The sequence below is a fragment of the Arachis duranensis genome, chromosome 2, assembly GCF_000817695.3.
Source record: "Arachis duranensis cultivar V14167 chromosome 2, aradu.V14167.gnm2.J7QH, whole genome shotgun sequence".
Classification (NCBI taxonomy): Eukaryota; Viridiplantae; Streptophyta; class Magnoliopsida; order Fabales; family Fabaceae; genus Arachis; species Arachis duranensis.
In genome coordinates this window covers 49945040-49968469 of record NC_029773.3, presented here as the reverse complement: position 1 = coordinate 49968469, position 23430 = coordinate 49945040, and the positions used below count along the sequence as shown (strand labels likewise).

Sequence of the window (23430 nt, the reverse complement as noted above, 5' to 3'; positions counted from 1 at the left end):
TTAAGATAATGTCAAACAAGTTATAATAATAATGAGAATTGATTAGACGGCCAACTTGCAATAGGTACCGCCGTCTAGATAAGAATACAACTTTCGGATGCCACATATTTAGTATGGTGGAGAAATATGCACGATAATAAATCAGTGAATAATTAATCAATATAATTTTTACAAATATAATTTTTAACATTTGAACATATATTTTTTAAGAAATCTGAGTGATCAATATTTTTCTCTATATTTATTTTGTATTTAAACTAATATTAGTCAACTTATTTTCTTTATTAAAACTATATTATTGACTTCAATTTCTAATATTTTCATAATTTTTAACTTTTTACGAGCAAAATTTTATTTTTATTGTTAGTTATTTTATGTTTTCCTAAAAACATCGTAATATTACATATACGTACAAAGTTTAATTCTATGAATGCAAAAATTATTCAGAAAAATTGGATAGATCTGAAATTAAAAAATATTCATTACACATCCTTTTTTTTTCTTGAACCACAAAGTAAATTTGACTTTTTACACTCCAAATACGAAAAATCAATCCCAAGGAAGAAGAAGAAAAATGTCTTAGCGCTCATCACATAATGGTGAACACTTAATATTATATAGGGTAGTGCTAGGGTTGACCTTTCGGATTTAGAACTCTAATACCATGTCATGAACCCACTCATCCCAAAAGCGTAACCTGACAGGATAATGTAACACTAATGATCATATCTCTAATACTTCATAAACCTTCATTGTACACATTGTACGCTTAGACCATTGGCTCCCTATACTTTTCCTATTATATATTGATAGTCGCCCTAATTAATTAATATCTTATACAACTACTTAACCAAACATGTCTTCGAACCCATCGATTATTGAAAATCTCCTATTCCAATCAACCACGTTCACCGTACTCGCGCTTCTACTATTTCTTTACACACTATCTGTCATAACAAGAAATTGCATAGGCCCATCCAAATCACCATCGGAAGCTGGTGGTGCATGGCCTTTAATAGGGCACCTCCACCTTCTTGGTGGCTCACAACTACCTCACGTGAAGCTAAGCGAAATGGCCAAAAAGTACAGACCAATTTTTGCCATACGACTCGGAATTCACAAGACTTTGGTTGTGAGCAGCAAGGAGATGGCCAAAGAATGTTTCACAATTAATGACATGGCGTTTGCTAGCAGGCCTACAGGCATTGCCTTTCAGGTGTTGGGTTACAATTTTTCAATGATAGGGTTCTGCCGTTACAGCGCCTATTGGCGCTATGTGCGTAAGTTGGCCACCTTGGGGATCCTCTCTATCCACCGGACAAAGATACTGAAGCATATCATGGAGTTGGAGGTAAAGATCGCAATGAAAGCGAGCTATGATTTGTGGTTATTGAAGAAAACTTGTTCGGAGAAGGTAGTAATAAAAATTTGCATGGTAGTAACCAACTATTTATTTGCCATTGTTTTTAAGATACTCTCTATTTTTAGAAAAACTATAACTAACCAACTCTACGTAAAATCAATTTGAACATTTTTTTCAAACATTAAAAATAAAATCTATTTTCCAAATTTTTAAAAAGTAAAGTTAGATTTAGAAACAGTTACTCATTTGAACTCTTAGATTCGATCTCTTAATTTTTCTCTCCAGCTGCGATTTTCTTTTACAATTTTTCTCGAGCGACCTCAAAATTCATCACACTTCACATGTAGGTGCGTCCTACCCCAACCCTTCTCTCGGTGGCACTGTGCCTCTTCCTCTCCAATCCTGATCGCTGCGACGCCGCGTCTTTATTCCATACAACACCAAGTCCCGCAATGCCACACCCTCCTTTTGGGAATCCTCTAATTGCGACGTGTGTGTCTTTTCGAACAGTTATATTTTTCGTGTCACAACACCTTTCTTTGTAACTTGTCATCCAGTGATGCGGCGCCTCATTTTTTGAATTCTAAAATGATCTCTGAGATGGTGTTGTTCACCAAAATCATCTCTAAAATTCTAATTGTACTAATTACGTCTCTGAGATTAACAAAAATGCACCACGTTAGTCCTTGACCTATTTTTCATCAGCGGTGTGACGACATGGCTTGATAACGTGGATTGCTGGTGACACGTGTCTCTCCATAGTTTGGTCATGTGTAATGGTATGAATATCTGTTGACCAGTGACACATGACATGTTGACGTGGACGGTTATAACATGTGTCACAATGCTATTTGGCCATGTGTCAGTTTGTGCCATGTGTCACAACATATTTGTCCATGTGTCATCCGTTATGTCATCATTGCAGATAGATGCACCAAATTAGTCCCTTGCTTTGCATTAAGTGACTTATGTTAATCCCTACGATTGAATATTGTGCACCAAACTAGTCTTTTTACCAATTTTTTTATTTTTTTAAATTTAAAATTCTCAATGTCTTTGGATGTACTAATTTCAATCCTATTTTTTTTCACATATCGTTTAAATACAAAAGCTTTTACAAAAATTTTTAAAATTTTAGTTTTAATTATATAATTTTTTTATAATAATTTAACATTGATAATTTTTGTAATATATAAGTATGTTATTATAAAAAAAGAATTATATGATTGATTAGACATATTTTTCATCCAAAAACACATATTTTTCTTACGAAATAGACGTTTCTAATTGTGTGTAAATTGGCTTCAGTCGGATTGGTGGTTCCCTTGAACTTAGGTGGATTAACTTTTAAGAAGGTTGCCAGTGTCATCGGGCCCTGAGCTCCACTTCCACCATTGCCATTATTATTTATCTGTTGCCCAAGAGCCTCTACAGTGGCCCGCATAGCAGAAGCCATATTCTCCAACACCGCAATGAAGTTTACCGGGTTATTCGGGTTGGTTTTCCGTCCCTGAGTACTAGTACGACCTCTCTCACGGCCTCGACCGCGTCCACGAGGCGCCATCTGGTCCCTATACACAAGAAACAAACGATATCAACTTGATCAGTCTCGATATTAGAAGTATAGTACTTTAAAGTACCAAAGGTACACTCATGGACTTCATGCTAGATGTATCGGTTAGATACCCTAACTAGCACAGGAACAGACTCAGAGTATGCATTGAAGCATAAGCAGTTCCATCATTCAGGTTCACGAGGACGAACTGCTCTGATACCATAATGTAACACTCTAATGTCCAAATCCTTATGCTCGAGTCATAATAAGTCAATGATATTACGGTAGTACGACTCTCAGGTGGATTTTTAACATATAGTTATAAGTATATTTGAAAGCAGTATTAATCGAGAAGTTTGAAAAGAGTACAAATAAATTCGTGAAGTTGTGTCACTCATGCATCGACAACTAAGAGATAAAGCGTGAAGTCAAAAAGCGATATACAGATAAAGGCATAAAGAAGAATAAGAGAAGGACTAGTCGCGACCCACGAAGTTTAGGTCGACTAGGGTACATCATGACAGTAGCTGACAACAAAATCTCCTAATCTCTCCCAAAAGAAACATAAGAGCCTCTATAGGCAAGTTTAAAAGAGTTCAATACATAATATAAGTTCTTCAAAACAAAGGTGGAGAGATTCTAAGCAAAATATAAAGTAGAGAATATAAAGATCTTCGCCATCCCTCAAATGAACCACAACTCACTTCTGAGCACCTGAACCTGCATATAAAAAACAAGAGATATATACGGAATGAGAACCCCCGACCCATGGATTTCCAGTATGGTAAAAGTGCCAAATAAATACAATGCACTGCAATAAAAACTCACTAAGCATCCTAAACTTCATTTCACCAAATATTCACCCTATGTTATTGCTAATTCATAAACAGACAACTGTCATAAGGGAATACTAAATCTAATTCATCTTCCTCATGCTTCCTAACTTTTTAACTCTCCAACGAATCAAAATCAGAATCATAAACAAAACCATCACCAGTTGTTCTGTCTCAACAATTCTATATCAACACATCATATCCTCACCTGGAGCTAGAGCAGTGAAATCACTTCGCTGCGTCTACCCAGGGAGCTCAGTTACCTCATTCAATAATCAACATCATTATTCAATTACATCATTAACTCATCTCATCAAGAATAGCCCTCAGCGTCAACCGACACCAGCATGAGGGACCTCTCAGTTGTACAAACACAAGCAATACAGACATGTAATACACAATTAAGGTACAAGTAGAACAGGTAGCATTTAGTCAAATAACATAGCATATATGATACAGCAACCCAAACAAATAGGCAAACCCAAACAATTCAAACATATGCAAAATTATGTATGCCTGCCCTAAGGCTGATTATATCATCTGTCAATTATATAGGCAATCCGACACATTCTGGTAGCTAACCATGGACAGAAACACCTATCACGGAGAATGTATGTTTGAGCTACAACCCCTTGCTACTACCCGCTCAACCTAGAGTCAGCGGAATAACCACTACTGCGGCTACTACCCAGGCAGGTGTTTAAAAGCTCAACTTAGAGCGAATGGAATCACCACTACTGCCGCTACTACCTAGGCGTCACAATCTTTGACCTGGAGCAAGTGGGACAAACCACAACCCTTGCTACTTCTCAGGATCTCAAAATATACATTCATTCAGTTTAAAATCAATCATCATTGTTATCAAATCTCAAGCATTAACCTAGAGCAAGCGGGATGAACCACCACCCTTACTACTACCCAGGTCTCACAAATACACATTTATTCATAATCACCCTTCATTATTATCAATTCTCAGACAATGACCCGGAGCAAGCAGGACGAACCACGACCCTTGCTACTACCCAGGTATCACAGATACACATTTATTCAAAACTCAATAATTAAACTCATTTATCATAATCCTCCTTTCCCATCTCATACCCGGAGCAAGTGGACAACACCACTGCCTACTATCCGGGGTCACACGTTACTTTCAACACTTTCCATCATTATTCATTTACCACATTCATTAATCATAGATGCATCTCCGGCATACTTGCCACATGTTCAAGCTTCCTCAATCAATCATAATCGTTTAGTCATTAATCATATACATATACATATTTAGCCATATTTCAATGCTTGTCACAGTCATCCGACTCATAACATATACAGCACCCTCACCATCATCCTTAGCAACATATACAATCATCATCACTCATCATTTATCATTGATTCTTCCCTTACTTCATTCACAAGTTACCACATGTCATAGCTTCTTTTCATTACTAGGCATTCTATAAATATTTAGGACCTAAAGGATGAAAATGGAGGCTTAGAAGTCTGAAATTCGGCTTTAAAAACCAACTTTTGCTTAAAATAGGGTCACGCGTGTGCGTTGCCCATGCGCATGCGTGGAAGCTAGAAAAACAACGTGACGCGTGCGCATTGCCCGCGCGCATGCGTGGTAGTCAGAAAAGCAGAGCAACGCGAACGCGTCAGCCACGCGTACGCGTGGTGCGTTTTGTGCTCCACGTATAAAACCAGCACAATATCCACACAACTCTTGAGATTTTTTATGGGGCATTTGCATCAGTGCAGCGTCGGCCAGGCGCACGCGTGGGTGAGTAAAAATTGAGACTGATGCGTGCACGTCGGCCACGCGTGCGCGTGGAAGCACGATTTTTCCAAAATTTTTACCAAGTTAAAAAGTTGCAGAATTACACTTTTAAACCCCAAATTTTCAACACACATAACTTCTTCTACAAAATTCCTTTTTCAACCATTTCTGAACCATTGGAAATATCTTTAAATAAACTTTCATAAAAATTCATTTTTGAAGGATTCCAAACTCCGTGGACCATGTTACGGACCGCCGAAGTTGGCCAAAAATTAGTTTCTACCCAAACATATAAATCACTAATTTTTTCAATGTTCACAAGCCAAATTCATTTGCACTCATCCAAATGACCACAACCCAACCACATTCACATAATTACACTCAACTAAACCAAACCTACCTCCTCTATACAATTTCACCTAAAACTATCAAATTCCATACCTCAATTTCCTCAAACCTTATTGTTCGATAACGAAACCAATTACTCATACATTCAATATCAAAAATTCATCCAATCTCTTATATCATCACACAATACACACATCAACTTACCTTCCTTAACTCTTTCCGGCCTCCAGCCCAAAATTCTCGGCTTCCGGCCCAAATTCACAATTTAAATGCACATTGTACAAACCAATATTCACTATCCAATTCATCAAATTCTCAACACACTAAACATATAATTCACACAATTCTCAACCCAATCATTAATTTACATTACATATCAACTATACATATTAGCAATAACCATTTTCACAATCCAAACTTAATCCTAGGGGCATCTAGCCTAGGAATTCTCATCATACCACACGGTACTTAAATGAAACTTAAACCGTACCTCTTGAAGCCAAACCAATTAAGCCTCTTCTTTAGAAATCTCCACCAACCCTTAGCTCCAAGCCTCACCAAGCTCTACAAGCAACACCAACCTCCCAATTGTGTACCAAAATTACCAAATACACTAACATAACTAATTTCACATATATACATCAACTTAGGGTTTATGAAAATGATAAATCACAAGGGTTGGAGGGTTTTTTACCTTAAACTACTGAAGTTTATGATAAATATCACCCATGACTCATACTAGAGCACTCTTAAATAACCAAAATCACAAGATTTCTTCAAAAGCCAAACTAAATTCGAATTTAAAGAGGAAAACGAAAACTGGACAGAGAACAGTAGAATACTCACCATAAAACTTAGATAGAATTGTAGAGAATAAGAAGAGTGATGCGTGGCCGCAAACGGCTAGTCAATCGGAGTTCCGGAGAGAAAGTTATGGTGATTTGAAGTTGGAACGTGGATTAGGTTTTCTCCTCTCTTCTCTCTTCTCCAAAACTGCGCCCCTACCCTCTTCCTTTAGGGTAAATGAGATGAAATTCTCATAACTAATATTTATATATGTTGGGTCTTAGCTCACTTGGGCCCGGTTCACTTATTTATGTCTGTTGGCCTAATTCTAGGCCAAAACCTTTAAGATTAGCGCTCTAAGTCGCACTTTAAATATTTCTATCTTCCCTGATTATAATTCCTAATTTCTTAAACTCATTTACTTATAATCAATTCTCTCAGCTGCAGTACCAGACAGATCTCAACCGGTATTACCGGTCAAAATTTTAGTGCGCATTTTTACGCAGAAAACTATGTTTTTCGACTCAGAAAAATTCACTGAATCCAAATATCATATTTAAATTATTAAATTCCGATTGTTAATTTTTCTAACCATTTTCACTCATATCTAATTTATTATTTAATTAATTACGGTTAAACCGGATTTTACACAACACGATGGTTAGGGGTACTTGTAAGAAAAAAATTTATATAAAAAATTTGTATGTAAACAACATGTGAAAAATAGAATTAAAATTAATGCATTCAAAGATATTAAGAATTTTGATCAATTTATAAGAAAAAGGAGAAAAAAATAGTGAAGTGCCTAGTTTGGTGCATGATATTTGATTTTAGAGACTAAAATGAGTCATTTAGTACAAGTGAGTGACTAATTTGGTACATCTACAATGATGACATACACGTAGATGAATACAATTGCAACACGTGATACAAATTGACATGTGTTCAAATAGTAGTGTGACACGTGGCTCAACTGTCCACATCAGCATTGTGACACATTATCATACAATTACATGTGGTTAAACCATAGTGACACATGTCACTGATAGTTCACGTCATCAAGCCATATCATCACACTATTAATGGAAATTAAAACGAGTTGAAACTAACATAATGCACTTTTGTCAATTTCAAGGACGTAATTAATGCAATTAAAATTTAAGGGACGATTTTAGTGAATAAACATCAATTTCAGGACCATTTTAGGGTTTAAGTCTCTCCGAACCCCTTCTCATTTTCTTAAGTTTTAGATGTTTCTTTTTACTAATTTTAGAAGTTTCTTTCTAATAAGTTTCGTATGTGTTATGTGTTTTTGGAAACTTTTTTTGTTATGTGTTTTATATTTTTTTTATGTTTTGGATGTTTTTTCTTTTTAGATTTTAAATAATTTTTTAATAGTTTTAGATGTTTTATTTCTTAGTTTTTCGATTTTTTTCAATAATTTTGGATGTCTCATTTTGTTAGATTTTGAACTCTTTTAAAATGATTTTGGATATCTCTCTTTTGTTAGATTTTGGATATTTTTATATCCGAAAGCAATACGTTCTTTTTTACTATAATTGAAAGAATTTTGGATAAACTTTTATAATAATTTTAGATGTTTATTTTTGTTATATTTAGAATTTTTCTTGTTTTTTTTTTTTTACTGTAAATAAGAATAAAAATAAAATTAAGGTAACTCTTGAGTTAAAGTAATTTTTTTCATTAATAAATTCTTTTTTTACTAATTGCTATAATTAGCTGCACCCCTAATTATTACTTAATAAATTTCTTATTTTCATATTTATCATGCTTCTTTTTTTTTCTTTAACACACTTTAATTTTATCCTTTATCATTACTCATGATTTTAATTTTTATATTCTAATAAATTCTATTAATATCCTAAATTATAAATTATAAATCTTAAATTATAAATTTTTAATTTTAATCTCAAAAATAAATTAAAAAGTAATTTTATAATAAAATTTATTTTTACGCTAATTTTTTTGAAAAATTTTTAACTATATATAAACTAGGCACAACTAGAAAATGGATTAATACAGACAGATTTACAGACAGATTTAGTCTTTATTACAGATGGATTTTTTGTTACCGATGAAATTACCAACGGATTTTGTCCCTCTGTAAAAGTCTCGTCGGAAATTATTTACCGACGGATTTTTTTTCCGTCGGAAAATTACAGACGGATTTTTACCAGTTACCGACGTATTTTCCATCTGTAAATTTTCTATCTATTTCCCAAAGACGACAAATTTTTTGACGGATTTTTCGTCTGTAATTACAGACAGATTTTTCGACGGATTTTCCGTCTGTAATTACAGACAGATTTTCAGACGAATTTTCCGTCTGTAATTATAGACGGATTTTTCGACGAATTTTTCGACGGATTTTCCGTCTGTAATTACAGAAGGATTTTTCGACAAATTTTCCGTCTGTAATTTGAACCTTGGAAAATCATTTCACACTCTGATTACAGATAGAAAATCCGTCTGTAAATCCGTTAGTAAGGTAAAATAATTTTTTTATTTTTTCAATTACAAAATAAACTTGTTTTCATACAAATAAATATAAATTTAATACAAATTTTTATCTAATTTGTATTCAAATATTTATAATATTTCAAAAAATAAATAAATTCATCGTATTATCAAACTAAAAAAATACTATAAACAAACAAGTCAATATATTTCAAAATATAAACAAAGTGTTGATACATCAATTATAATAACAAGTAACAACTATACATCAACAAAGTGCATTGATACATCAACTATATACTATTGTCCTCTAATTAAGTCAATATACAATAAAGTTGCTTAATTAGGTTCTAAAATTGGAACTTCATCTGTATAGAAACCATTCATCATTATTGTGTCCATTGATTTAAACAGTGGGGTCATGAATTGATCCTCTGCCTCAGGCTTCTCTGCCTTCTTATATTTTTCCATTTTCATCTGTTTTCTGAGTATTAAATTCTGACAAAAATAAAAAAATAGTGACAACATAATCTATATACAGTGTATTCATCTCAAGTAACAAATTCACAAGTGAAGCTCACCTCAATATCTGATCTAGTTCCAGTAACTTTCGATTTGGGGCTGCAAATTTAATAGGAGAAAAAGAGAAAGAACCTGGTGGTGCTTCTTTAATCTTTGCAGAATCTTGAACTAGAACAGGAGTCTCCTTAATAACTGGTGGTGCTTCTTAATAATTAGAAAGTATACTCCTGTACTTGATGATTGTGAAATAAAAAAATTAATTTAAAGCATAACCCCCAATAAGAAAAAAATAAAAATAAAAGTGTATTCTTTTCTTTTAAAAAAGGTCAGAGAGAAATGAGAGATCAGCAGAAAAGCAAATACACGAATGATGGATGCATGTAGAAATCAAGTAAGAAAGAAAGATACGAGATGAAAAGAAAGTTGTAGTAGAAGCAATATATAGTCGTATATATGCTCCAAAATAAAAAGCAACAACCCATTGATCTTTCTCCTTCTCTTGAAGCAAACAATTAAGAATACACTTACACTATGTTTGTTTTAAAGGAAAATAAGAGGAAAGAAAAAGGATGGAAGGAAAATGAATGGAAAATATTATTTTCCTTTGTTTGGATGCTAAAGGAAATGGAAAGGAAGGAAAATTTTTTTGTGGGTCCCACCAAAAAAATTTTCCATCCATAACAAGCAAGAAAACTAGGAGAAAAAGATTATTTTTGTATATTTACAATATTGCCCATAGTTATATTATTATTAATAATTATCAATATAAATTTAATTTTAATAGTTTTAATATATCATTATAATAAAAATTTATATTTAAATATTATATGTGTATTAAATAAATAATTTAAATTAAATATATAAAATTATAATATTTTAAATATTTATAAAATGCGATAAAATATAAATAAATAAAAATATTTATACTTTATTTTGTTTTAAGGGTATTAATGTAATTTTATACTTTATGATTTTTTTTTTCATCTTCTCACTTTTCTTTCCATCCAAACAAAAGAAAATTTTTTCTTTATTTTCTTTCCATCCATTTTCTCTTAATCCAAACAACATACAAATAACTCTACTTTTCTTTCTATTTTCTTTCCACTCATTTTCTTTCCTCTCATTTTCTTTCCTTCCATTTTCTTTCCTCTATCCAAACAAAGCCTTAGCAAGAAGCCTTTTTTATATTAATCTTTAGGCTGTTGCTACGGTGCTGAAGCCTTTATATTTCAGCAGGTAATAAACTGAGCTGGCGACATCATTTAGTGGACGCGTATTGATGTTGGGGAACACGCGCAGACAAAAGTCCGTCTGCTGCAGTGGTTGCAGAGATAGATTTGCGTGAGTTGGGATAATTACATAGGTCATAAGTTTATATTAAATTATTAATGATAATTATGTTTTTGGATTGAATTTTTTTGTAGGTAATGGATATTTTTAGTTGTAATAGTGGGCTTGGGATATTTTAAAGGTTATTTTGTATTGTGTAAGGCCTAACGGTGGAGTAACAATTTTTTTGAAAATATTCAATTTGAGAGAGAGAAAATTAGCATGTTGATATTAGGCATAGTTAATTGGACCATCCGACCATGTAATATAGGAAAAGGAATTAGTTTCCTTTTTTTATATATATAGTAGAGACCAGGAAGGACTTAGGAGGCAGAATAAAAAAATATAACTAACATTGAGAGTAACTTAAGCATTGACATGAGTCTGACCAAAAAAATATTGACATGAATACTGTTAAAAGTATATTGATAGAGATTGGGATTGGGAGGTTAAACTCAATATTACATTTAATAATTAGAGATTAAAACTAAAATTTTAATTGAAACATAAAATTGTAATCACTTTAATATTTTAAAAAAATTGAAACATCAAAAATTAAAATTAAAAAAATTAAAATTTTAATAATATTTTTTAATAACTAAAAATATTTTAATAAGTATTCTCATTTTATATCTATATTTATTTTGAATTAAATAAAATATTAACTAAGATATAACTATATTTTATACCAAATATATCACACAAAGTTAATATCTCAATTTCAATTTTTCCTTCAAATGCAGTCTAAAAATTATGGTGAAGCCAGTGAATTGGGTTGGGAGAATGGGTAATAATTTATGAAGCACGGACACTTTGTTGAGTTGCCGTATCCACGTGTCGAACATATTTCAGACAGGATACTCATCGACATTCGTCCGACATGCGTGTCTGCTATGTCTAACCGTGTCTTAATAAAAGATAAAAATTCTTCTCCAGACACGTCTGGACACACTTAAATATCATCACGTATCAGCGTGTCCAGTCTTATTCTTAACATGTATTCTTAAAATAAATTTAGATATAATATATATTATTATTTATTGAAACAAAAAATATTTTAAATATTTGATATAATTAAAATAAGACATTAAAAATAATAAAAAAATTTAATTTATATTTTAATATCAATAAAATATCAAAATATCATTACGATTTATCTAAAAAATATTTTATATTTTATATGTATGCGTGTCCCTATGTCATGTAAGATTTTAAAATTCGCGTGTCGGCGTGTCCTGTGTCATGTCGTGTCCCGTGTCCGTGTCAGTGTTCGTGTATCATAAGTAATAACTATTTTTGTTTTTATTTTTTAATTAATGTAACTTTAATAATTGACATTTATAGAAAATTTAATTTAAAATTTAAATGGATGTAATTTAAATTAACAATGTTATTTAATTTTGATAAACTAAGCCTTTAAATTAAAAAATAAGCATATTATTTTTATATTTAAATTAAAGATGTCCGAAAAATAAAGATGTCCCAAAAAAATTAAAGACAAAAGCACGTTAAGTAAAAAAAAAGCATATATTAAGCTATACAGCTTTTTTTGGTTGCCCACGATATTTTCCAGTCCGACAGGTCAAAGACTAATCCGTCGTGAATCGGATCGGAATTAAGCTATACAGCTATTTTGATGAAGGAAGCATCTTTTTATTTGTTACAACACTATCCCAGCCATTTGTTTTACAAAAATAATCCAGCTGCCAAAAACATTACTGAGCCGAAAATAAAAAAGTCCAAAATTTTAATCATAATCATTAGTACAAAATAATACTTACCTAATTAATCTCCTTTATCTGCCACACGCTGCAGCTTCTGTTTTGTAGTCAGAATTGTTGTTCTTTAAGGAACCAGTCAACACGTGTTCACCACAAAATTTCTCCACGTTTTTTCTGCATATAAGGAAATTTTTTTCTTTCATCACCGTAGCACTGCCCTAATCTTTATAGACACAGTATATGGACTATTAATATCCTTAGCAAATAAAGTAGCCAGTGCAAGAAGCCTAAATGTTCACCACAAGAAACAAGATATCATAAATTAGATGAAAAAACCTATAACTCAAATAGGTTGAGTAATATCCACTAGCTACCAAAACCCTCTGTCAGCTATAGAGATTAAGGTGCTCACTTCCGCTATGCTCCTCCCTTCCCGAGCATTATAGTCTATATTGGCATCAACAACTAGCTAAAAAGTAAAAAGTTAGTCAAGTGAAGAGAAGAGTATCACAATCTTAACCAACAGAACATCGTTTATTTATTTACAGATAAAATCAACAGATAATATGAGTAGAACTTGAGAACTTGCCTGAGACTTTGATTGTTCATGTTTGTTTCATTTCTTCCCCTTTGCTACGGAAGCAAGCCTCACCAAAATTTTGAAAATGTACTTACACTTTCGAGCCAACAGTTGACAATTACGTTATACAAGCATCCCTGTCTTTTAGTATAGGTTACATGATTGTCAACTGAAACTAAACGGGATACTTTTCTATTTTCTGAACTGCTAGAAATTTCTCAATTATTTTTCTAACAATTTATTGCTTGTGTTGATCAACTTAGTGCTTTGAGAAGAAATTTAAAAAAAAAAAGCAGTTTAAATTTTTTGCATGATAATGTTTCATTACCAAGTAATTAAGCATTTTTCCCTCCTCTTTACTTTTATGTCTTTCCCTTACTTTCACTTTTCAACTTTATATGATGTTTAATTTAACAGTCAAAACTTTGTTGAATCAAGTTAAAATAGGTTGTACCCTAATTAACCCACTGATTTAATTTTAGATCCTTTATTATCAGGCATGTTATATATACAATCAAAGAAAAGTAACCAAATAATTATATATAAAAAAAAAGATAAAGGAAAGCAATCAAAGAACAAATTTGAACAAAAAGAAAGAAGCAAATGAAAGATAATAGATAGGTGTTTGCACTGACTTTTCTCTGCCTGGCCTGTGCTAAAGAACCTTCAAGCTGTTTCTCAAGATTCTGCAGCTCCTTTATGCTCAATGGTCCAAGATCTTTCCCAAACAAGTGCCTGTGTTTTACATTGCCAAGTAAATTTTGTAATATAATTTATATATATTCCATTATATATTATGATTTTTGCTAATAAATTCAATTATTATTACTATATAAAATCAATTTAACAATTTTTGAATATAAAAATATCTTCGTGGAAGCAATCATTTAATATTATAACATACATATCCATATTATTAATTTATTATTGAAAGGTATGTAATTAACTTTAAGTGTTTATTGTAATTATCATTATTATTAGAAGGGAAATAAGTGAATAATACCTCTGAGTCCTTTGTAGAGACTCATACTTTGCCTTTAGCTTTGATACCTCCTGGTACCAGCTCTGATTATTGCAACACATATTTAAAAATTATTCAATGAAAATTACTAAGATCTAATTAGTATCTATATATGATATGCATCGCATTGTTAGTTGAATGGCTTAGAATTTAAACTTCATTAATCTTTATTGTCAAAGATAGCAATCTTCTTGCATTGTTTAAAAATTGCTACACTTTTTAGATATACATAAGTAATGATAGTTGGCTAATAACTCTGCAGTTCAGAAAATAGAAAAGACTAACATGCAAGTACAAAGCAGAAAACTTCAATTCACAAAATCAGATTAATTATATTTCATAACTTCATGGTAATAAATACAGTAAAGTACAATCAATAATTCTTTATGTACATCACTTTAACTATAAGGTGTAATGGTATATTCTACACAGTGAAACCTAACCATCCTTAAAACTAAGTTATCAACAGTGTGATTATAATGTAATTTATCCAAAATAGTTGAGAATCTCAACTATTTGATCTGCTAAGTCTTCAACAGAAGGTATAGGGTCATCAGGATAAATTGCACCAACTCCCAACTGCAACAACTCTTGTGGAAGTTCTAAGAGGAGAAACTATGTGAATTATAAAGTTCACTTTCTAAATAGAAAAAAAAATGTATATTGAAATCAATCTCTTACAGACCTCGTGTCCAGGAGGACTGATATGATATATGCAGAAGTTGTGAAGCAGCAAAGAAGCTGCCTCTGGACAGAAAAATAATCCTTGGAAACATGACATATCTGCACAAACAGATAAATGAACAATTAATTCCGCCTTCCGAATAAAATAAAAAGAATGGATTAAAGAATACACATATGCACTCACAATTTAGTGCTAGGTCTGGATAAGTGATCAGAGCTGGTTTCTCAGGATCCCCATACACTATAACAGACACAGAACCACAACCAGTTCGAATGTGATGCTCCTGAAATGATCAATATGATTTGTAACCCAAATACAGGCAAAAAGAAGAAAGAGGCAACAGAACCAAAGTTAGAAAACTGAGAAATGAACAAAAGAACCACCTCCTAAGCAAAGGATATCCTTTATTTTGAGTTATGCAAAGATTCTAAATCAACATTTTTTTTCAAACTGTTTGTTCCCTAACATTGCCCCTTAATAGGACAACCAAACTAACAAGCAACAACACCACATTAACTCAAATAATAAGGACAAGGAAAACAAGAAAGTATAAAATTTCCCACAGGAAAAGAAAAAGCAATCACAGGGACTAACAAATATAGTTCACTTGTTAATGCATACTTACAGGGACAGATGCAGGTTTACAAACAGTCAGCACGTCTAGTTCTTTTTGGAGAATCAGAACCTCACAAGCCATCACAGGCAGTTCATGCCTAAAATCTTTTCGACATCAGTTTCAAGCTCAATCACTTCTAAACCACAAAAGTAAAAATGCAAAGCTTTCAGTGCAAAGACAAACCTGTGTACGAAATGGCTAATCTTCTGTGATGATTTAATTATGTATGAAACTGGTACCCTCTCACCATCAACTTGAATCCTTCCACGTTTCACTGCACTAACCTACAACAAGCAACTAAATTGTATTAAAAAGCAGCTCTTTCCTTTGGAGGTTCTGCTAAGGGTACTCGGTACTCATTCATGATATAAAAGAGGGAACTTTTTAATGATAAACATAAGAGTTTAAGTTTTCAATAACATGAAATACATAAGTTGTGTCTTAATACTATAATTTCTGCATAGATAAATTTATCTGCTGCAATAAGTGATTAAGAGAAGCCATAATCTAGAAGTTCAATTCCATTCTATATCTATAAGAGTTCAACGAATTTCACTGTATTGCTAGAACACTGATTAATTAAGAATGTGCAATTCTAGGGTTCCAAAAACAATTAACCAAGATGAATGATTGAAAGCAATGCATTTATCTACACAAAAAAACACAAATAGAGTAGAATTGTGGAACAAGCTCAGAACAGGTGATCGAATCCCTAAGCTGGAAATTAAAAACATTTAAACAGAAGAAAGAGAATGGAAAGGGAAAAATTACCATCTGTTTCGAGATACCAGCATGTGATAGAAACTGCAACAGAAACAAGAAGCTCAATCAGCATCAACAACAACAAGAAGATAGAAACTGCGAAGAAAAATTGATAAATCTAAAATTGGCACAGAAAAATTGAACCCTAAGCAACAGAATCACAAGGAGGGGGCTCGTGCAATGCAATGGATGATAGAGAGAGATCGTGCGACGCGAGCAGTCGCGGCAGCGGTGAAAGCTTCCGATAACTCAGAGGAACAACCGAACAATGGCAGCAGAGGCGGTGGCGGGGGAGGAGGAGGAACGAAAGAGAGCGTGACGGAGAAGATCCATTGGAAAAGGAGGAATTAATTGCGTGAAATTGAAAATCTAACCTCCAAACTTTGGCTAAATTAGCGGATTGCAGATTTGGATTTGAAAGGAGAGAGGCGAGCAACACCCCGAGAAGATCCGGGAACAGGTGTGACGGAGCTTCTGTGCGACTGAACCAAAGCTGAGATGCGCCACTGATGGAGGATTTAGAAGGGATGAGTGTGTAGATTTGTAGAAGTATCGTGATTGAAACGGTGAGCTTTTCAGTCACCACCCTTATTTTAATATTTTCCGCCAGAAAATTTTAAATTACAGATAGATTTTTTGTGTTTTAATAAAATATATCATTTTTTTATTTAATTACAGACAAATTTTTCCGTCTGTAATTATTTTTCATGAAAAAAAAATTAATTTTTCCGACGAATTCTCTTTTCCGTCTGTAATTTATGCTAATTCATTTTTTTTGTTTTTCGACAAAAAATTTCTCTGAAATTCCCTCTGTATTTCAGTGGGATAAAATCCGTCGGAAATATCCGTCTATAATAACTAGTTTTCTAGTAGTGAATATTTATTTTCAAAATATTTAATAAAATGCAATATTTATTGTATTTTTTTCCCCAAAATTCATGTATAACATCTTCTCTATAATCTTCTTTTAGGGGTCTTTTTTCTCGAGTCGGGTCTTTTCTTTTCTTTTTTTTTTTGAATCGTTTTTGACGCACAATTTGCTATATCTAATTTATTAACTCAATCATCAAATTTAAATTATCGAGTCAAATTGCAGACGTAATGACTCGTATCAAATCATGTTATTCACAATTTGGAGTCGTGCGATTCGAGACTAATAAAAGTAGCAGTAGAAGTAGAACAAAACTTTTAGAAATGAATTTGTTTGAGAGAAACTAAAAATAAATGACAAATTTGTTCCTTTTCCACTTACTAGCTACTCCAGACTTGGCACATTCAGCAAGTCCAAATGTCTAAATTGATTATCTTCAATTTCTTTGTTCTATTTCAATAATGTTTATGAAAAAACCTAGCTTGTTTTGTTTATGTGAAATATTGACTTGCTTATCATTTATCTCTTAAAAAAAATAAAATAAGAAACCACTATTTTGACAGTCAAAGAATTTTAATTTCGATAAAATAGTTTCTAAATAAAATTGGCATTAGCATTTTACAAATTATAAAAGTTTGACAATTGTTTAACAAAATTATCCCATTTTTCAGAAGAAAACAGAAAAAATTTGACAAACTTTGCATAATTGGTAAATTTTGTCAAACCTTTAGGATCTACTAATATTTGTCTGTTACTCAGAATTATGTTATTAAAATTAAAATATTTCGAGTGCTAAAATGATAATTTACCCAAAAAAAAAAAAAAGCATATGCAAGATACAAAGCAACCCCATATAATTACATGCGTACTCCACCTCCTAAATTTTGGATATAACCCTTGTGGTCCATGTAAGCCTGTGGTCCATATAGTTGAATTTCATGTTCCCAATCTACTTTTCTTGATCTTCTCTTTCTTATGAACTGAACACTTCTTGTCATTCATGATCCTCAAGCTTTGCCTTAACAAGTCAAATTCCCTCTCCTTTTTGTACTTCTCTTGCTCCAACGAATCGAGATGAGATTTTAATGCTTTGATTGTTTCTTCCTTGTCTTGAAGTTCTTTCTTCATAGTTTCCATTTGGATCTCCTTTTCCTCTGCCTTCCAATATAGACCGTCCCCTGCACACAATTAGGCAACAAAATTTAATTAATAGGCTCAACCAAATAATAACAAAATAAAACACAACCTGAATTTTAACTCGAGCTTTTATATAATTAATATAGCACCATACTCATTTTTAATATTGAAAGGTAAAAATCAAACACCAAACTACTACCCGCGCCAACTTTTCTGAGGATACTAATCTAAATCAAATAGAAACATCGCAAAATGATCAAAAGCTAGAGCCCTACAATTTTTGCTTTTTTTCTTATAAAAAAAAAGAAAAGTTTCTTTTTATGTTCTTTTATTCGTCGTCTGATAATCTTCTTAAAGTTTAAATCTGATGATAACAAATAATATGTGAACATAACAAAAATTAGAGTTTTTATATATATCATGCAACAAGAGTGATTTTTTCACACAGATTTATTATTAAAACAAATAAACACTAAAAATCATTCACTAAATTATCCATTATATATTTTATAAATACATATATAATTCTTTTGTGTATATATATTACACTTGTGGTTACATCAAACGTGATTATTATTAAAAATATTTACGAAAAAGGTAAATGAGAACATCACAAAAGTGATAAGTAAGTAATTATAAAATGAGGTGGACTAAGTTTTTTATTCAGGTAAAAAAATAAATCATTTCAAATTATTCGTGATTATCAACGTTCGGAATTGAGAAACAAGGACCAAAAATTTGGACTTGAGTAATGTAAAAAGGAAGATAGAAAATAAATATTTTTTTGGTAAATAATTGAGTGAAGAAAATGGAGTGAGAGGGGAAGGGAGATTATACCATGATATGTCCTGTGAATGAGGTCATCAAGCTCAGTCTTGATAGCAAGATAGAGATGCTTCCACTTCTCAACAGCTTCATCTCTTCTTACTCTCTCTTCTTTCATCTGTTCAACTAATAGCTTTGTCTCCATTTGCTCCCACTCTTTCTCATCACTACTACTTCTACTACCCTTCTTACTCTTCTCTTCCAAATCTCTTATCCTCTCTTCTTTCTCCTCAACCATCTTCCTTAGCATCTTCACTTCCTCCCTCATTCTTTTCCCTTCTTGTTTCCAATCTGCCTCCTTGAAAGTGAACACCATTATCTCTCTCTCGTAGCTCCTACTCTCCTTCTCCCTCTCATACATCACGTCCTTTATCTCTTCTTGGAGAACCATCACTTTCTCCTTCAAATTCGTTACATATTTTTCTGAGAATCTCCTCTTCCTAGTACTCTTACTAACACTGCCACCCATCTCAATTTGATTTGAGTGTGACTCTATGTAATGTAACCAACAATAATTAAGCTATCATTTGACGGTGCTCAACTGCTCATAATAATTGGTGTTGCTCTTATAGTCTATGTTTATGTGTGTGTGTGTGTGTGTGTAAGAGAGAACAGAGATAATAATGATGGTGGGGATGGCATATAACATAGAGAGTACAAGCTAGACTTCTCTTCTCTGACGTGGAATACTATTCCAGTATTACGTTCTTACAAGTTAGAACTTAGAATATATTCATTGTATGGTTTAAAAATATTGTATAATTATTTACTTTTATATTTGTAATCATTAAAAGCTTAAATTTGTTAGAACTTAGAAGGTTCCCTAGTACTATAGTAGGATTAATAACTATTCTTTCAATTTTCCAGCCAGATAAGAATTCAAAGAAAAAAATCTTAAATCTCCTATGGTACTGGTATATATAAATTTTCTTCCTTCGGATATATATCAGACCAAAAAATATATAAAATAAATAAAAATATAATAAGATTTTAAATTTGTTGTTAAAGATCATTGTGGTGTATTCATCTTCCATATAAGATGATACGACATACGACATTTTAAATTGAAACGCATTTCTTATTTTAGAAGATAAAAATACAATTAATTAGAAGAATATTTTTCGAGAATTTATCATATTTTAAAAAAATTTATATGAAAAATAAAATAGTAGTAGGTATAAATATTATTGAATATGAAATGACTCTAAAAGGTATATGCAAGAATTTTCACACTATAACATTGAAAGGAAATATATAACCTTTTTTTTTTCTGGTAAACAATTTTAGGGTATTTTGTGAACAACTTAAAGATAAGGGTCATAGTTTTGCTTATGATTCAATAATGGAGGGATGTAGTGAAATAAGGCTCGTGAATGGCACTTTCTAAGTAGGATTTTGCTCTAGACTAGACATATGGAGACCACATGATCCGGATGCTAATATAAATTGGGAAATGCTCATTCACATGCAAATATTTCATGGGAGCGTGGGGTAGATTTATTATGGCCCCTCCAATTATTTGACAATTTTATTGACTTCTACTAACTTGGTCCTACTCTTATAATTTTTCCAAAGAAATAAGGGGGAAAAAATAGTGTATATCAAGCATCCCAGCACAGTATTCCGTCACGCATTGATGGTACATAAATTTAATTCTCGTGATGTTTACTGAAAACAAATTAATTCAAATTAAACCACATAACTTAGGCCCTAAGTTAATTGAAAAATCAGTAATGGTATACCCAAGAAAATCAAGTAAAAAACTTGTCATCAACTAACGAGGCCCCACAAACAAGTTTAGTTAATCATTGATATGGTTTTTTAATTTAATTTATATACACATAATCTGGTGTATGGCTAATATATTCATTGGATACTTTATTTTATTATCAGTCCCTAAATATTTTCCATTGAAAATTAAGGGATGGAATAGCTGTCATCATTGGTGGTTAATTAGTCCTATGTGACAATTTTTACAGAAATAAAATAAAAATCTCATGCATACTTAGTTTAAGGGAAAAAAAAAGGTTTTTTGGAGGAACAATAGAATAAGCCATGTCCCATAAGTAGTCACATGAGTTGCACTTGAACCCCACACACATTTTAGGAGTGGTATGGAAAAAAGAAACATTAATTAAAGTATTAAATTAAACTATGAAAATAATGTTCATTGGAACAACTGTCAAGTTGTCTTACCTATATCTAATACGTGTTTTGTAGTGGTTTGCTAAAAACACTTTATGGTCCATACCAACTAGATTATTAGGCCACAACAAGAGCACATTCTGAGAGTGTGACAATATTCTCAAACTTATTATATCATGCGTCCTAAAGCTAGCGTGTATATGTTGAGATGGCATCCTATTTTTTAATTTTTATTTTTTATTTTTTCCAATTATTAATTACTTTATTTTTTAATTATGAAAAATACAAAAAAACATTAGAAAGATTTGACACTAACAAACATACCAAAATTAGAATATATTTCTACACTAAAACTAAATGTATGTAAGAAGACGTGCCTGCGATAAATTATCTATCAAAAACAGTTCTTACAATGGCATGAAAGACTCAAACCCATATGCGTGATGTTGTATACCTTTTGAATTTTGTCACCTATACCTTTTGTAATTGGCTATTAATTAATTCCTTTACTGTTCAATAAAATAACATTTCTATGCGTGATGTTGTATGTGTATTTTCGCATAGGACATTATCCTGATGGTACCAAAAATAAATAAATAAATAAATAAAAGAATAAAAATAAAAGAAAAATTAATGATGGTTTTAGGGGTTGCCAACTTTGGATTCCCTGCTTGAAAGGGACTTGTAGCATTCCTGATATTATGGCATTATAGTCAATTTTCCTTCCATTGGAAGGTCCAGTTTCATTAAATTGGGTTTGTGTCTCATTTCACTCTATTGGTATGGCACAAAAATGTGTCACACAGTTATTGTCCTTTGGTCATTTTTCATTGATATGGTCATGCTACCCAATTGTAACCTGGTAAAGAATAAAGCTATAAATATGTTAAAAGTGGGTAATCTAAATCAGTAAAAGTATAAATGATTCGGAAATAGAGGTCAGAAAAATGATTTCGATTTGGTACTATTTGGTCCTTGCTTTTGTGAAAACTAACGAGCTTCTAGTTATATATGTTCAATTATTTTATTGACACTTATAATTTTATTAAATTTATAATTAGATTTTTATATTTTATAAAAGTTCTATAATACTGACATAAAACATACATGCCATGATGTGCTTGCATTTTGTGCTGAGATGAAGACGCGTGTATGGAGCACCCCCTTCTCCATTTTTGCTTGGGAGAATGATTAGTTTTAATGGTCTATTTAGCGGGCTTGGTAGTATGGATCAGAGTGATGCAGAATTTTATAAACCATAAACTATTGATAAGTACATCGAATTACCTCAAATAATGTTATGGGAGTAGGTTATTGTTTACACAAAAATTAATGAATTAAATAAGGAATAGTCATTCCAGTTAGACAATAAAAAAATTAAAAATTTTAAAAACACTTAGCATACAGGGAATTTAACCAAAGCAATAATAAATGAGTGAGAAAATAATATTGTAAAACTCGATAAAATCGTAATTAATTAAGAAATAAATTAAATGTAAGTGGAAATGGTTGAAAATTTTAGTAATTATAATCAGACAATTTAAATATAATTTTTGGACCTAATAAATTTTTTGAGTCGAAAAACATAATTTTTTGCATAAAAATGCGCATCGATAATTTGACTGACAGCATCGGCTGAGATCTATCCAGCATTGCAGCTGAGAAAATTAATTATGAGTGAAAAATGTAAATAAAATAGAAATTATGAATTGAGAATGTAAAAATATTTAAAATACACATTAAAACACTAATTTTAAAAAATTTGTTCTAAAACTAGGCCAAACGGATTATATATGTGAACCTAGCCTAAATTGAGTTCAAACCCAACATATATGTACCTTACACTTAAAGCCATTCAGCAATCACAACCCTCATTTGTTGTGTTTGATGCTGAAATGAAAGAAGAAAGGTGAAGAAAGAAATCCTAAGCTTCATAAACACTAAAACCACTATAACTTTCTTTCCGGAGCTCCAATCGATGAGCCGTTTGTGGTGTATGTTATAAGTGCCGATTGGGGTTAGGTGTATGTTACAAGTGCGGGTTACCAGGACATGTATCAAGAAATTACCAAC

The 23430-nt window shown here is 31.8% G+C and overlaps 3 protein-coding genes across 12 annotated transcripts; 1 reads left to right on the top strand and 2 right to left on the bottom strand.

Annotated features, from left to right (window-relative positions):
* The first annotated feature begins 851 nt into the window (after positions 1 to 851).
* On the top strand, positions 852 to 1528 carry LOC127744933 (demethylepipodophyllotoxin synthase-like). Its single transcript, XM_052257821.1, has one exon. It carries the CDS (start codon positions 857 to 859, stop codon positions 1526 to 1528), a length of 672 nt encoding a protein of 223 aa, XP_052113781.1. The 5' UTR covers positions 852 to 856.
* Positions 1529 to 9637: 8109 nt separating this feature from the next.
* LOC107474435 (protein NDL1) lies at positions 9638 to 16947 on the bottom strand. 10 transcript variants are annotated; one of them, XR_008005747.1, is made up of 9 exons: positions 16754 to 16937; positions 16389 to 16421; positions 15801 to 15901; positions 15627 to 15714; positions 15185 to 15284; positions 15002 to 15099; positions 14299 to 14360; positions 12776 to 14030; positions 9638 to 9892 (listed from the first exon to the last, which is right to left on the bottom strand). XR_008005747.1 is itself a non-coding variant. In XM_052256968.1 (8 exons), the coding sequence occupies exons 2-8, from the start codon at positions 16389 to 16391 to the stop codon at positions 13832 to 13834; spliced, it is 651 nt and encodes a 216-aa protein (XP_052112928.1). In that variant the 5' UTR covers positions 16392 to 16421; positions 16754 to 16947; the 3' UTR covers positions 12465 to 13831. The 10 variants fall into 10 exon arrangements, 5 of the variants coding, with proteins under 5 accessions (XP_052112928.1, XP_052112929.1, XP_052112930.1 ...); XR_008005749.1 differs by having other exon boundaries at positions 9646 to 9897; positions 13059 to 14030; XR_008005750.1 differs by having other exon boundaries at positions 9706 to 9892; positions 13128 to 14030.
* Positions 16948 to 17986: 1039 nt separating this feature from the next.
* Positions 17987 to 19968, bottom strand: LOC107474433 (uncharacterized). Its single transcript, XM_016094055.3, has 2 exons — positions 19225 to 19968; positions 17987 to 18428 (listed from the first exon to the last, which is right to left on the bottom strand). Exons 1-2 carry the CDS (start codon positions 19679 to 19681, stop codon positions 18187 to 18189), a joined length of 699 nt encoding a protein of 232 aa, XP_015949541.1. The 5' UTR covers positions 19682 to 19968; the 3' UTR covers positions 17987 to 18186.
* Positions 19969 to 23430: the final 3462 nt, after the last annotated feature.

Excerpts from the sequence above, each read along its gene's own strand:
- LOC127744933 (XM_052257821.1), top strand. The coding sequence starts at position 857 with ATGTCTTCGAACCCATCGATTATTGAAAATCTCCTATTCCAATCAACC.
- LOC107474435 (XM_052256968.1), bottom strand. Across the intron at positions 15,715-15,800 it reads ATTAGCCATTTCGTACACAG|GCATGAACTGCCTGTGATGG; the intron begins GTTTGTCTTTGC and ends AAAAGATTTTAG. Across the intron at positions 15,100-15,184 it reads TCCAGACCTAGCACTAAATT|ATATGTCATGTTTCCAAGGA; the intron begins GTGAGTGCATAT and ends CTGTTTGTGCAG.
- LOC107474433 (XM_016094055.3), bottom strand. The coding sequence starts at position 19,681 with ATGGGTGGCAGTGTTAGTAAGAGTACTAGGAAGAGGAGATTCTCAGAA. Across the intron at positions 18,429-19,224 it reads CATTCACAGGACATATCATG|GGGACGGTCTATATTGGAAG; the intron begins GTATAATCTCCC and ends AATTGTGTGCAG.